Here is a 16,021-nt window from a genome sequence, read left to right on the forward strand (position 1 = left end):
TCTGGGACGAGCCTGGAGGCCTCCAGCACGTAGCAGCGGAGGGAGGAGAAGTGACGGGCACTGAGGGGCTGCAGCTCTGGCCGCGACAGCTCCGTGGAGTTCAGGCTGTGACACGAGATGTTCAGAGGCAGTACGGTTCCAGACTGAAGGAAGTAGGAGAGAAGATTCAGTGGAAAAATCTACTCTGTTGCTGGTTATATTGAAGACGTTTGTTGTGAACCTGTGGTCATCTAAGTTGTACAGAGTAATAATCTTTATTTTCGTGCACAACATAATCTTTAAAATCAACTTATTTATAGTCATGGGGCAGAAATCCTTAGAGAGACTTTGATTTTCCCCTTTTCTCTCAAATGAACTCAAATGCTGGATGTACTTGAAGTATCAAGTTTAATAGTACCAATCCATGAGAGTAATCTGGCTTCAGGTCACTGTGTATGAGGATACTAATCTTACATTAACTAACTGGATTAAAAGCAGTAATTCATTAAACTCGCCTTCATTTTAATCTAATCTCACCTACCACATTTCTGACGTGAATGCAACGTGAAAAACAAACAAAACCCTTATAACTGCAAGTAATTCACCCTGTTGTTTTTTCTACAAACCACATCCTGGCATAGATCGCAGTATTTAATGTTGTAATTGAGAAACCCATCCTTGGAAAAAATTGAGTAATCAGCATATGTTCTCCAACCTTGAAAATCACTTTTATCTATAAAGCGGCAACAATTATGGGAAAGTTGTGAAGTTTGACTTTATGTCCCTTCTTTAAAGTTCGTGTCTGCCTACTTTTGATTAGTTGGGTTAGATGTAATGAAGTTTGAGTGGGTCTTACGAGGCTGTCCAGCGCACTCTGGATGTCCCTCTGTATCAGTTGGATGGTGTCCAAAACCTCTCTGGCTCCATGTGGCAGGCAGGATGCGTGTGCGAGGATCAGGCACAGGAGGATATGCACTGCAGAGGTACACACGCACACAAAGGGTTGAGCTGGACTTCAGTGTTGCGCAACATCATCTAGGTCCCCGAGGAGACCCCCGTGGTGAAAAAGACGCAGTCCACTCACCGACGCAAGAATCCATGTCAGATGTCAGCAGGAGGCTTCGGGCAGCAGCAGTGAGCTCAGGGCAGAAGCTTTCTCTGATCTATGTTTGTGTGGGGGATCCCTTTTATTAGGGTTCTTTAGATAAAGATCAACGTAAGTACATTTTCCTCTCCATATAAATGGTTACGTAATTTCTGTGACTTAAGAAAACACACACATCCCACAACAAACCCACATCTGAGCTCTCGGGTTACACTTCTTTAAAGTCAAATAGGTGTGAAGATAATATCAATTTAATTATAGGACTTGCATTTATTGACTTGGTAAACTATAGGGAAAGTTTTTCGTGTGTGTGTGTGTGTGTGTGTGTACTTGTGGGGACCGACACTTAATTGCACACTAAACGTGATGAGAATTCTGGACATTGAAAGTACTTCTTCCCGCAGTGGATAGTGTCAATAGCTTCTTTTAACATTAGTGAAAAAAGTTCAAACAAAAGATTCCAGAAATGTTTTTAAAAGTTGGCTGTAAGGCCGTCGCAACCTGGAGGATTTCCAGTATCTGAGGCCAAACTCGCTGCAGCTTCCTTCAGTTCTAACGTTGTAATTTCAGCATCACGCAGCACAGCAAAGTCATCGTCAACGTGGGGAATAAGATCTCTGAGGTGGTTGAAGAAGGAGTTTGTGTGATCCATAGAAAAGGTTGAGGAATGTTGTTGCTCATAAAATGAAATTAATTCTTTGGCAATCTCATCTGGGTCAGTAGTGATTTGTTCATCGCCAACCAAGGCTTTGATAGAGTTTCTCTCTTGATTTCTCTTTTCTAATCGACAGAAGTAAGATGATGTCGGCCTCTTCAGCTTTTCTGAGATCGATTTCATCAAAGGCTGCTTTGCAATCGTTGTATTTTCTGTTTATCGTTGTCTGTCTGTGACACTTTTGTTGTTGATTTCTTTGATTATGTTAATTTGAGAGATTTTGTTGTTTATGTTAAGCTTTTTCCCAAAGTTTAGTGAGTATTACTGCAGCTTAATTTTTAGAAACTCCCATTTAGAGATATAACATGTGATTCATCCATCATCCGTGACATCGGAAATCATAGCTTTATTACCGTCACAAAAAGACTGGGGTTTCAACAAACTTTGAATTAAATTGCCAGTTTGAAAACGGAGTGATCAGTGAGAGGAGCTGCTGCCATACAACACTCAGAAACTGAACTCAATAAATTAAACAAAACAAGCCAAAGGTCAGATCTTGATTTGTTGATGTTATTTGGTTTAAACGACGTATGAATATTGTTGAAACCCCAGTTTCAACTGCTGTGGAAGTAAAGAGGGAAATCAATTTCATTTATTTTGCAGTTGACCTGCTGGGACCTCATTTTGGAGACTTTGTTTTGAACACAAATAACAAAATTAACCAAAGTTTCAATTTGTTATATTTGGTTGATCTCAAGGACTTAAAGTGGAGGAACTAAGATAAATGCTTGCTAAGAATATTACTGGCGGCCAGTGAGAACACAATAACCAAGATGTGACTGAAGAGAGAGGCACCCAGTGGAGATGAATGGATTTTGTATTGTGGACAATCTCTTTGTGATGGAAGGTATTACTTTAAATCTAAGAACACAAAAGGAGGTATTTATTGACAAATGGCCAAAATGGATTACATATGTCTCTGCCTTTAGACCGGGACTTCAGATAAACTTTGTTTGGATTATTATTACTTTTGTTTATATACTTTCCTAGTTTCTCTCTTCTTTGCTTTTCTTGCTAATTTTGATAACTGGAGGTGTTTAACAATCTCTCGATGTAGGTTTTTATTTTCCCACTGATATCTTTGCACTAGTATAAAAGTCTTCAAGTTCACAATTTGATTGTTTGTTTGTTTTACATATAAAATCCAAAATCAATAAAGACAATTTTTTTAAAGGCCATGTTGATTTGAAAGCCACCTGACAACAATGGTGAGTCCAGTGTCGCCTACAGATGCACTGTTGACATTAAAATTTGAATTCAATTATTTCATCTTGAATATCTTTTTTAAATCCTCAGTTCCATTATTGGTGAACTTAACCTGAAAGTAACAATATCTCAACTGTAAGAAATAACATGAAGTATTTGTCCCTTCCCAAAAGGATGTACACATTTGTATATGTAATAAATGTTTCATTGTTTCTGGTTATTCTAATCACAGGTCACTTTTTATATATATTCCTTTAAGTTCAATTTGCAACCATTCATTGAGGCAAGGTGTTGAAATCTGACGGTTCAGAAATAAGCGAAAGAAAACGCGCAGCACGTCTGAAGCGAAATGCTTATGGTTTGAAGATAAACTTTTATTTTCTTCGAGGTGCACGTCTGAGCTGCTCGTCGGCCATAGTGTTCAGCCAGAGCAGAGCAGCACAAAGCTGATAGGAAATGTAGTAGCCCTCATTCACTATCAGTACAGCACATGATTGTGTATTACAAAACAAAAATCAATATCCATTTCACCTCAAATAAATAAATAAATAAATAAATAAATAAATAAATAAATGAATGAATGAATGAATAAATAAATAATTTGAAAAATTTGAAAAAATAATTAATAAATAAGTAAAATAAATAACTAAATAACTAAATAAATAAATGAATGAAGAAATAAATAAATAATTAAAAAAAATTGAAAAGAATTTAATAAATAAGTAAAATAAATAAATAAATAAACAAATACATGGTTGTCTGAAGCAGTTGTCTTCGTCGAGGAGGAAGACAGACAGGGAGGAAGACCCTGGAGGAGCATGAGTGTATCAACATGTTGTGGGTCATAATCTTCTTGGAGTTTAACCTCTTTAACCAGAGAAGGCGTGTAAAGGTGAAAAAGTAGTTCCTCAGTGGACAGTCGCATTGCACATTTCTGTTCTTCAACCGAGCCGAACTGCAAGTGTTTCTCTTAGACATGACAACAGAGGGGGATGTTAAACAAGTCAGCAGGCTTTAGAGAAAGAATTCAGTCAACTTAACAGTCTTTTTTTTTTTTTTTGTAAAATCTGACATGAAGAGTTGATGAGGAAAACTGCTCTTCAAGACTAAAAGATGATTGCGACAATCCAAATCTATACAATGGCTCAAAACAAAACGGCTCCGGTTCTTCTATAACAAGGCTGACGACATGTAGGTTGTTTTTTTTTACATTAAACTTTAATCCTATAAATTTTTTTATTAAATCTAAAAAAGATGTTAAACAATATAAAGCACTTTGAATGGCCTTTATGCTGTGTCATCACATAGAAACAAAGCTGCCAGTGTCGACTGGAGGTCAGTCCCTAGATGACCTTTTGTTGTGCAAATTCTTCCACCCATTTCTTGGTGAAGTAAATGATCTGGAGGCCAATTACTTTCATGGTGTATGAATCCGAAGATATATTTCTAGAACATTGCTTTGTGAAAGCCATTTTTGTAGCTCGCCAGAACTGCCGTCGAAATGCTGTAGTGTTATGAAGAAGGTCGCCCCGATGTGGTTGTGTGGTTAGATTCCCGATGATTGCGGGCAGGTGGTGCGCCAGGTAGTCAGTGATGGCGCAGACAGAGCTCTCTATCTCCTCTGTCTTATTTCCCACTGGCAGGGTGACTCCCTCGAGGGGCTCCAAAGTGTTTGACTTGTATTCCTCTGGTGGGTCTCCATTAAAGACATATTCAACCTGCACAAGAAAGAACATCAGACATTCTTAAAAACCACAATGCACTTAATCCTTATACTTGTCCCTTTCCCCCGTTTCTACCACATGAACAATGAGGTAGAAATGTTCATTTTCAGCTTAATCACAAACAGTTCCACGTCATCTGTCACTGGTTACAATGTTCTGGCCGACTAGTATAGATACACATAGAAACAGCAACACTCCCTACATCCTATAAACCTCTTACATACGGAGCAATCACAATACACACACACCAGAGTGCTCTTCCTAGCAGATGGAGTATGAACAAGAGGTCTTATCCAAGTTTTTAAAACAAGCTTGGAAAAGGTTTTTGACAAGCCCACTCTGCTTAAATTCTAATATGTTGATAATATGTAATTTACTTAAATATTCACTCACATAGTCCTCTTCTGCCTTCATTAGGTTTTGCAAAGGAAACCTTGACAAGTCCTTCATTGTTTGCCGAAGCCTTGCAATTTCATCCGGCCCCTCAGCTGGTCTGGAGGCCAAAAATGAGATGTGCATCATCATGACGAAGGAAAGCAGGACCTCTGCAAGCAGTTATACACAGAAAAATGACTCTGACGTCTACGTAACATGTCACCCGGAAGCTTCGCTCAAGTCAACTTCACAGACAGGAGACTGAAGAAGACATCGACTGAGAAGAAGGTTTTTCAGATACACGAACCAAGAAAAGCCACTGATATCAGCAATCACATGAAAATGATCAAAATGATTTAGATCATTGCTGCACATCATCTTGAAAGGCCACTTACCTTTACCCAGACACATGGTGTGATTTCTGCCTCTTAGCTGTTTTAGTTAATGCCTGTAAACTGCCACACACTCAGCTTTATATGTTTGTTGTTTTTTTTTTTGTTTTTTTTTGGGCTGCACATCTTCCGTTGGAGGATGACGCCATTGTGGCATTATCGTACCCAGAATCTTGCTGTAAATGTTGCGATTTGCATTTGTAGGGCATCGTTTACCACCACCGTTTAATGTGGGTTAGTCAAGCAAACAGAGTTATCACAGACATCAGACAAAAGACCCGCAAGTTGCCCGTGGAGGGTAATTCCTTTCAAAACCTTTAAAACCAACAAGGGGACAGATTGCTGAAATACTTTGAATTCATTGGTAAGATGCTTTATCTCATGCATCGTGACACTTACTGAAACTTGCCTTCCTTCTTCCTTGTTCAAATATTTTCCAGAGAATAAACCACCACATGGAGGTTTACAGGTATGAGGAAAGGCTCAAGTAAAACACAGCCTACCTGCCTTTCCTTTTTACTGACATATCAGAAGGTTGGCCATAGTGAGGGTGTGGTTTCACTCATGTCAAACCATCCATCGTTGCTCCTGGATTGAAATAAAGGGCCTTTGTTTTCATTTCATCGTCTTGTTGTGATTCCTGCATCTGGGGAATTTTTGACATGAATAACATGCAATTTGTGAGCACTGAGGTGTATTCAAACTCAATCGTATGTGATCATGAATCTCCCCAAAACACAAGCTTCATTTTATGTCATTTAGGTGAGATTTTAAATCTCTGTGATTTAAGTTTAAAAAAACTACAATAGATTTTATTAGGGTGGATCGAAAATTGTTTGTAATATTCCTGCTGTTCAAAGTGTTTGTTGAATCCTTTCTCACAAAGCCCCAATCGTTAGGAAGGACTGGATTACTTTCACCTCCAGTAACACTGTGAGAAACCGGTTTTCTTTCTTCTGCGTAATATTTCTAAAATCAGAGTAATTCGCTGTATTTGCGCCCGCCCATCCCTGCTCCAGACGTAATTGTAGTAGGAGATATCTGACTCTGTTTCTAACCAAACCTATTTAATTGCAATGTGGAGAGCACAGTCTTTGCTATAGCGCAGGTCAATTGTGAACAACACAACCACTTTCACTCACAATTTATCAAAACCAACAGCCATGGTACAGTTAGTTCATCCGATACACTCTTACTGGACACATGGCCAGCTGTTGCCAGGCAACCAGGAAACATAGTAAACAAACCCCAGAGCGTTTTCCTCTGAGCAAAGACAAGCAGGCCATGTCCCGTGTAAAAAACTGCTGCTGTGTTTCACTTCGCAATCCGAGCGTAAGTAATAGAGGAAACTTCTGCTCGGCGTCATGAGCTCAAACACTCTTTCTGCTGTGTTGGAGAAGCAGATTGGAAGCTTGAGTCTGGAAGACTTTCCCTGTGGAAAGGGCAGATGGGTGAGTTGTTTGAGCGGAAATCCACTTTAGGAAAACCTTCACAAATCCTTTGTCCTGTAGAGATTTAGTGAGTTTGGGTTTTTTGTTTGAAAACTCCAGCAAACACAGAGTCTTTGTCCTCAGAGAAAGACCGGAGACGATACGGAAGGAGCAGAGACGGAGTCAATGGACGCCCTCCTGGACCTGCTGAGCTGTCCTCACTCTCCGTGGTGGCTCGATGAAACATGGAGCCCTCAAGCTGCATCTCTGAGACAGCTGGCCGTGCTCACACCTCAACGCCTCCACTCACACTTTATTTACAGTTACTTCAAGACAATTCGCGTTGTGAACAGAAGCGTGAGTTGACTGATTTCCCTTTGATCGATGTCTCGTTACCTACTTTCACCTGATCAGGGAACGTTTGTCCTCAGCCTGACTCACGTGATAAAGGAAATGGCAATACATGCTTTCTTTAACAATTCCTACTGTTTAATATAGGAGGGGTTTTATCCAAATTAACACACATCTGAGAATGCTTACTTCAAGAAAACATTGTTTGTGGACCTAAAACAATATCTTACAACAATTATTTTTTTTTTGTAATTGTAATTCTTTTATTCTTTATGAAACAGTAAAACTGATCGAAGTCGAAGGATGACTTTGACAGACATGCACAGGGGGCGGCTGTGACTCGGTTGGTGGTTGTCTCTGCGGGTTCAATTCCCCGTCTCACCTTGTCCAAGTGACCTTGAGATTAATCGCTGAACCCCAAGTTATCTCAATGGATTGAGCACCTCCACATGGCAGCCGCCTCCATTGGTGTGTGAATGGGTGAACGTAACGGTGTAAAGTGCTTTAGGGGCTGTTCAAGTAGTGGAAAAGTATTATCTAAATGAAGACCATATACAGTGACTGGACTGTGGTTTCATAGACAGGACAGGAGCAGACATGAAAACACTAAACCACTAAAACCCTACAAAACGGCATAACAAGACATGAAACTGTGGAAGACAAGGAGCCATGAGGGAGGAAAACCAAAGAAATAATCGAGGACAAAACACAACACTTGTCTCAGTTCCAGCCTATCATCACCCAGAAAATGACAATTGAACATGAAAAACAAAAACAGATCATTAGCTGCTGGCGTTTCTTTTTGCTGAGACAAACAATATTAGTTTCCCAAACAAGAACAAAAACATCAGCGTTCATTCACAGAAATGGATTTACTGGACACGGAGATGCTCTGGTGGCTGAGTCCGATCTTGATGCTCAGCTCTAAATGGCGTGTTGTGTCTTTAATGCTTTCAGGTGTCAGTTGTTGATGATGGCATGTTGAAGTTCTCTAAACTGGAGGAGCTGGTGCTGAGCGCCAACGAAATCTCAGAAATCCCTGCCGAGAACCTCCCTGCTACTTTGAAGGTTAGTTGGAGTTTCACAAGAAGGTCAGTGGTTTTCTGTGGTTGCATGAGGTTACAAACTATTTATCACAAAGCTAAAGTGTCATCATTGAAGGCCAAAGTCCAAAGAGTGGAAAACTGTCGCTTTACAGCTTTTTCCACCACGTCAACGGCGACACTGTTTGCTTGTCTGCTTACATGACAAATCTGAAGCGTTGCAGATCAAAGAAGGAGATTTTCTTTGATAGGAAAAGGGTTTTTTTTTTCTTTTGAAAGAGTTTAGAACTCTGTGCAAACCGGCTGTCTTCGTTGAGCAGCCTCACCAGTCGACCCCTTCCCAACCTGCTGCATCTCGGCCTCAGCGCCAACCGTCTGGGCTCCTGTCAAGATATTTCTTATCTGGTGGCAAAACACTGGTTAGGACACACACACACACACACACACACACACACACACACACACACACACACACTGCCGTCCTGTGAACCATCCCTCTGTCTGACTCCAGGCCTCAGCTGGTGAGTCTGGATCTCGGTGACTGTGAGTTTCAGCACCAGCAGGAGCTCCTGGAGGCTCTGAGCACTTTTCCACGGCTCAAGACGCTGGTGCTCGAGGGGAACCCCTTCACCCTCACACCCCCCTATCCGGGCTCCACTGTGGACAGCCTCCCACGGCTCTGTTGTCTGGACTCCTCCTGGATCTCTCCTGATGAAAGGCTTCTTTTCAGGGGCTTGGCCAAGATGAGCGGTGATCCTGTTTTAGTTTCCGATTATTTAAAACACACACACACACACACACACACACACACACACACACACACACACACACACACACACACACACACACACACACACACACACACACACACACACACATTATGCTGACAGCAAATTCCACTTGTGCAGATGTGATAGTAGATGTGGCAGCAGCTACAGTAAACGTGGGCAGGATGAGGGGAATCCCAGACCCCATGATGAGGGTGGAAGAGAAGCCTTCTGACTTCCCTGTTGTCACATACAGCTATTGCATCACCTACGAGTTTCTGAGTCATCAAATAAGTGCTAACATGGTAAGGTACTCTATTCCTTCTGTTCACTCTTCTAAATCATCGACAGGTTTCTTTTTTCTTCCTTCTTCACTCATTTAATATGAGTGAATGTTCGCTATGAAAGAAGTTGTAGGACACGGATAGCTAAGGTTTTGTTTTAGAAATACAAATTGAAATACAAATCTAGTGGTAGAAAACTATTCATAGATTTAATTCTTATCAGTTCAAAATTCTTCTACAGAGGGGAAAACAGCTCATGGTTATGGAGTCGAAATCATTCTTAAAAACCTTTTTCGCATAAAAAGTATCTGACTGCGTTGTGAAGAGTGTATACCAAATATTTCAATAACTGATGTATGGATAGATGGAACTGATACATAGATAAATGAGAAGATGGATGAATCAGTTGGTGAACGATCGTCAGTGTTCAAATCGTTTTCATTAATCTAAAATGGCTCAGTTCAGTGTTCTTTATTTTAGCACCGTTCATCTAATATTTTTGTTTTTTTGTTGTGAAAAATGATCAAATTTGCTTTATGGACATTGAGGTTAAATTCAATCCAATTTTATTTATATAGCGGCAATGACAACACAGAATCTGAAAAAAAAAATTCCACATGAATTTCCACAGCGGAAAGGGAAAACTCCCTTTTAATAGGAAGAAACCTGCAGAACCAGGCTGTGAGGTGGAGAATGAGACAGAGAGCAACAAACAACAAACAGATTGTCATGATGATCGGATCAGGAGGCTCAGACCACAAACTCCCATTTCCTCTGTCAGAGATCCTGCAGGAAGGTAGAGAAAAAAGACTAATAATTTGAATGACATATACTGGTGAATTATAAACTGTAGGGAGAGTGAGAAGAGAAAGAAAGAAGCTCAGTCTTAACCCGTGGCAGCTTCGCCGGAAAATAGTCCAGGGTGGCCTGAATCAGCTGTAACTGGAAGCTTTATTAAATAGTAAAGTCTTAAGCCGAACCTTAAAAGTTAGACACTATGTCAGCCTACTTAACTGAAATTGGGCGCTGGATCCACATGAGAGGAGCCTGAAAGCTGAAAGCTCTGCCTCCCATTCTACTTGAAAAAAAAAGACCTAGGGCCCTCCAGTCGGTCAGCAGTTTAGATAATTTGTCTATTGGATGTTGGGCCGAATATATAATAATGTATTTTTAATGAAGTCACTGGGAGATGATCACCAGAATCAAAAACGTTATTGGCAAAATAAAAACCGACACTGAAAACATTCAGAACCATCTTCTCAGTTAAAAAGAACTCCATCAGTTTCCATGATGACTTACAACAAAAAACCCAAATACGAAATATATATTCAGTCATGTGAAATAATCTAAAATATGTGGAAGTTTAATTTATTGATTTACATTAAGCATAATATATTTAGATTACGTTACGTACATATAAAACAGTGACAACATTAAAAGGTTATTATAGTCATGAATAACTTCATGTTTTGTGGCGTCATTACAGAAAGTCAACAGTGAGACTCCATTGGAGGAAGCGTCCGCAGCACCTGTAACAGAAGGAGGCTCCAGTGAGACCGAACTACGATCGGACTATGACAGAGACACGTTGAAAACTTCCACTGAAGACTTGATGGCTTCTACTGAGGAGAGCTACTTCCACCCTGCGCATGGTATTATCACTAATCACATGAGACCTGCACCATGGTCAGAGGCCTCCAGGCTGCATACACCACGCTGCTGTTTGTACAGTGAGAAAATGAGCCCCACCACTCTGCTGTTAAAAACCACACAAGTCTGAGGTGTGACTGTGTGTGTTGTTCAGACGACCTGTATCACCTTATGTGATTCTGGAGTGTATTTGTGTATACCAGCACTCTGTGTGTTATTGTGTTTTTCTTCTCTGCAGTGTTCAACCACAGCACATCGAGGCTGCCGTGGTCGGAGTGCATGGACTTCAGTAGCACACAGACACACACCATCAAGTCTCTGGGTGACTTCAAGAAATTCCTCAGCCGAGGGATCAGTGTGAGGCTAGAAGAGGAAAAGGTACAGACACTCAGATGTGGACTGACAATCAGATAAGTGAATGAAATTATGTAAAGTAAACCAACAGTCCTGAAACAAATTAAAATGTGATTTTTATTTATAGATTACAATTTTTATTTGACCCTCTGTTTTCCCTTAATGACTGCCTCGTGTTCTGTCATTTTATCGAGTTTTAAATATCTCTTTTTAACATTCAACATCATCTTTGTAGTCTCAATGATACTTTCAATTCATTTGATCTAATTTATTTTTACTAATGATTTTCTGTAGAAATCTTTCCATTATTTAGTTTTTACTGCTTTCTTTTCCATACTTGCTGTGTCTTATGATTATACCAGTCATGATTGATTGATTGATTGATTGATTGACCTTTGAGGTCCTGTCATGGCCTGCACCTTCCGACGATTTGCCAACAGTCAAACCGAGCCGATTTGTGAAAGAGAAGAAAAGCATGAAGGAGAAAGAAGTGAGTTGGACTCACAACCTGCAGAACTCTGAGGCAGCAGACCTGTTAATGACACCATGTTCCAATGAAACTGCTTCCAAAGCTGATTTAGGTTTCTTGTGTAAATCTTCTCTTTAAAGTCTCCAGTTAAGTCTGCACATAGCAAAGACAAAAAGAAGACATGTGCGCTGGAGCTGGTTCAAGACGCCGCGGTCCGAAGGATCCTGGGCTCGGCTCACGTCTCGCTGCAAAGTCTGGTCAGCGGCGGTCAGAGGGTCCGGGCAGTCTGCGACTTCGGCGCCATTCATACCGAATCCCAACCACAGATGACACAAGCGCCTCACAAGGCAAGTTTCCAACCCAGGTCATACGGATACGTTACTAGTGAAGTGTTATAATCAACATTTGCTTTTTACAATATACCTTTTGGTCACTTTTCAAAATTCGAACATCTTTTTAGCATTTGAAGCTTTTCCCTCCCGTTCGGAGCCGTTTGATTATAAGAAATAGGAGATACAAAATTATCTGAACTGAAGTAAACTTACATTTATTATTACATGTGGACTTATTCCAAGTGTTTGTTTGTGCTTCCTCTTTAAAGGACGTGGGAAAGAATGTCAAAGACGACAAGAAAAAGGAAGAGAAAGACTCAAAACGTAGAGGAGGCAGCAGTGCAGGACAGAAGAACACGGCATCTTTAAAAGGTGAACCAGACATGAAAAAAAAAAACTTTCAACATCCCAAAACTTTTTTTAATAATCACAACTTTAAACGTAACCTGACCAAACATGTAAAACGCTGGCTGATGTTTGAATAGTTGATTTATTTTTCAAACGCTAACATGTGACCTCTGCAGCTAAGGTAAAGGGAAAGAAGGATGAAGGCGTAGACGTGGTCCCAGACGTCCCTGCGAGCCTCCGCCCGGAGTCCATCACTGTGGAGCTGAGTGTGGAGCTGGAGAAATGGAAGTCTGCATCTGAAGCCCACCTCCTCTGGCTGCCCTCCTGAAGCAGCTTGTTCCCCCGTGGAACACATTCAATCCTCGGTTGCTTTTGCTTCCGTCCCTCTCTCAGGCCACACACACACCTATTCATTTCTAAAATGTGTGTTGTTGATAAAAAAATTAAAAAAAACAACTCCCTGTACTATTTAGAACTATCATGGATACAGCAGGAATCAGGACAACAAATTCTCACAACATGGGATCTGCACTGACAATGAATCGTGAATTCAAAACACTGATGGTTACAAAAACAAACAATATATAGAAGGAACGGACAGTTGACACTCACTTGGATGTATTTTGTAAAGATATAGAATAAACTTACGTTTTAAGGTAACTACCTTAAACAGCCGAGTTAAACTACAAGAAACTTAATGATTTGAGTCATAGAAATATTGTTTCAAAATGTTTGAGGATCAAGTTAACTTCTCTCGTATCAAGGCCACAGAACGCTAGAATGATGCAAGAGAGACTGGACAGATTTTTCTTAATTTTATTCATAAATTTTATTTATTTGTATACAGATATTCAAAACCAGTTTTCAAGAAAATGCCTTAATATTTAATTATTTCAAACACGGGCGAGTTCTGACGGCTGAAAAAACTTTCAGGAAAGGCCATTGAAGTGGAGCTAAAGACACGCGGGATAAGTGTGAAGTGCGTATTTCTCACTCATTTTGCTCCGGTCTCTTCATGAGGACCGAGAAGAAAAAAACCTTTTAAAGCCAATCAGCACTGGACGTCACCGCTCAGCTCCGCATGAGAGTGAGCGCATCTCCCGTCACAAATAACACCCATACTATCAAACGTTTAAAGATTACACCGTATTTCCAGGCATATAAAAATAAACTCTAGCTCACCAATTTCTTTTTTGCACAAACTGACATTTGTTTCTTTAATCAAGTCATTTACATCTTCAAATAAACACCTTTTCTTACAGTATATTATCTTTGCAACCCCCTGGCACACTGTGCAAACAAGGGCAGGTTTTTGATAAATTAAATGTGAAAAAGACTTCCCACAGAAAGATATGTCCACCAGTAGCCCCCCGCTCACTCACAGACATGTGATATCAGACATGTGATATCAGCCATGTGATATCAGCCATGTGATATCAGCCAACCCCCCAAAGTCACTTATGAATAAAAATGGTTGCCTTTTCAGTATTTCTTAGGTTTTTTGGGGGAAAAGATGGAAGAAACCGTTCTCTTGTAAGATTGCTTAAAGGCTGGTGTCAACGACAAAGCTGCTTGGCAAAAACAAGCACACAAAGCACACACACACACAAACGGAGCTGAGAAGCACAGCATAACCTTAGCACGGTGTGCAAATATAGTGATTGTGCGAACGAGGGTCAAAAAGGCTTCAGAAGGTCTGGTCGTCGTTACAGGAATCGGTCCAGTGGCCGAACACCTCGCAGATGTCGCAGTACGGCCGCTGTTCTCCCTTATTGCCGTGGTAGGTGGTGTGCGGGTGCGACTCGGGCTCCTGCGTCTGTGTGGGGCAGTCCTCGGTGTCGTGGAGGTCGAAGCAATCGCAGATATCACAGAAGAGTCTTGGCGGAGGCTTCTTCTTCGTGGGCTGCTGGCCATTGCTGCAGAAGAGAAGTAATCGGTTTAAATATTGCTTCATTAAAAAAACGGAGCTGGTATGTAAACATAGCCGCCGGTTTTCAGTTTGGCTTAGAAAAACTCAACAGTACAGACCAGTCTGATACCTGTACACCGTTTCTTGATATTAATGCGCAACTGTCTTTCTTCTGATTTGTGAATCCAGTTGATTTACATTTAATGCACTTCTTACAAAATATGCAGTAAAATAAAAAGATTCAGAGTTATTTACTTGGTCTGGCTCAACTGCGATTGGAAGCCCATGAGACTCCTGGTTTAGGAGATCCGATACAACATTGCAAAGGCATTTAGGACTTTCAAAATAAACTCACTCCTCAAGAGGAGGTTAATGAAGAGAGGGCAGCATTGAGGTAATGTTCCTATAGTCAGAACAGCCTCAGAACTGTCTGCAGACCTTCAACTTGTATCTTGGAGACGCTTCTGACAAAACAAAGCAACTTCAATGACGTCCTTTCAGTCACTTTCCTACTGAAAGCTTCTTCACTTCCTCTCAGGAAATAATGTGGTTATTTGTCATGAAGATTAAGTAAAAATTATCATGCAGATGATTTTATCTGGAAGGTCCAGGCATCATGAAGCACCCCAGTCTGTGGCATGACTTTACAGCTGCGTTCACGCCGAGCTGAAATGATCAGATGTCCAAGTGAAATAAAAGACGGCCTCTCTGCACTCTAGCTGACATATACAAAGCATCCATATGCCTCTGACACCTCATGTTCTCCAACAGCTTTCTTCCCTCATCAGGACTCACTCAGGATCCCGCTTCGTATCAGGACATCAGACTAACAGACGGTCAGCAAGTTTTAAATATGCACTCACTGGTCAATATTCAACAAATACGAGCAGAGAATCACATAGCAGCCACTCAATGCATGTGGACATGGTCAACAACAAGCCGATGTCAAAACCAAGCACCAGAATGAAGATGGAAGGCGACTTCACGTTGTGAAAGTGGAAATGTGGCTAAATGACAACTTCCCACACACCAATGATCAACTGGGATTTTCACACAAAACTATCGCTGAGGTTTAGAGAAGACGACCTACAAAAGTATTTAGTGGGCAGTAGTTCTCGGACTGTTTCCCTGCGACATCAACAACTGCACCCAGATCACTGAGGTGAGAAAGTCCTCAATAACTCAACCGCTTGTTACAAAGGTGGTCTCCAGAAAGCCTCAGCAGGTTTGTTTCCTGTCAGCTAACAGCACAAAAACAAGGCTGGAGTTCAAACAAGGTCAACAAAACTGTTCAAAGCAACGCTGCCTGCAATGACGAGCTTCAATTTCATCTGATGTTTGCCACAAGTTATGGCCCAACTGTCTGAATGTGACAAAGTGTGGCTCCATCCTCGTTTCAGAGGGCCTGTTTTAATGGTACTGTATGAATAAAAACATCATGCCCCCCCCCCCCATGCTGAATGAAAATATACAATTGCAATCAGAAGACGAACACCAACACGCACGTTAAGCATCCAACATCCAAGTGATGAGCTTTCTGTGCAGACCTTCAGTACTCTTTAACCGAAAAGCTGCTAACAACCAAGTT

General features: G+C 40.9%; 2 protein-coding genes across 4 annotated transcripts in view; one reads left to right on the forward strand and one right to left on the reverse strand.

Moving 5' to 3' along the window:
- Window positions 1-6,860: 6,860 nt before the first annotated feature.
- LOC308111600 (leucine-rich repeat-containing protein 43-like) lies at window positions 6,861-12,852 on the forward strand (the record flags this gene model as incomplete). The annotated part of the gene is made up of 12 exons (XM_080466562.1): window positions 6,861-6,947; window positions 7,071-7,283; window positions 8,235-8,345; window positions 8,600-8,739; window positions 8,832-9,070; window positions 9,229-9,392; window positions 10,858-11,023; window positions 11,260-11,399; window positions 11,776-11,865; window positions 11,985-12,191; window positions 12,446-12,548; window positions 12,701-12,852. 12 exons carry the CDS (start codon window positions 6,861-6,863, stop codon window positions 12,850-12,852), a joined length of 1,812 nt encoding a protein of 603 aa, XP_080322688.1.
- Window positions 12,853-13,324: 472 nt separating this feature from the next.
- The window catches only part of clip1a (CAP-GLY domain containing linker protein 1a), a 29,224-nt gene continuing 26,527 nt past the window's right edge, over window positions 13,325-16,021 (reverse strand). For all 3 annotated transcript variants that reach the window (XM_080467511.1, XM_080467510.1, XM_080467512.1), the window contains one exon: window positions 13,325-14,440. In XM_080467511.1, coding sequence (XP_080323637.1) covers window positions 14,212-14,440 — 229 coding nt within the window. In that variant the 3' untranslated portion in view covers window positions 13,325-14,211. The remainder of the gene's footprint in view (window positions 14,441-16,021) is intronic.

This window comes from Lipophrys pholis (assembly GCF_963383615.2).
Source record: "Lipophrys pholis genome assembly, chromosome: 7".
NCBI lineage: Eukaryota > Metazoa > Chordata > Actinopteri > Blenniiformes > Blenniidae > Lipophrys > Lipophrys pholis.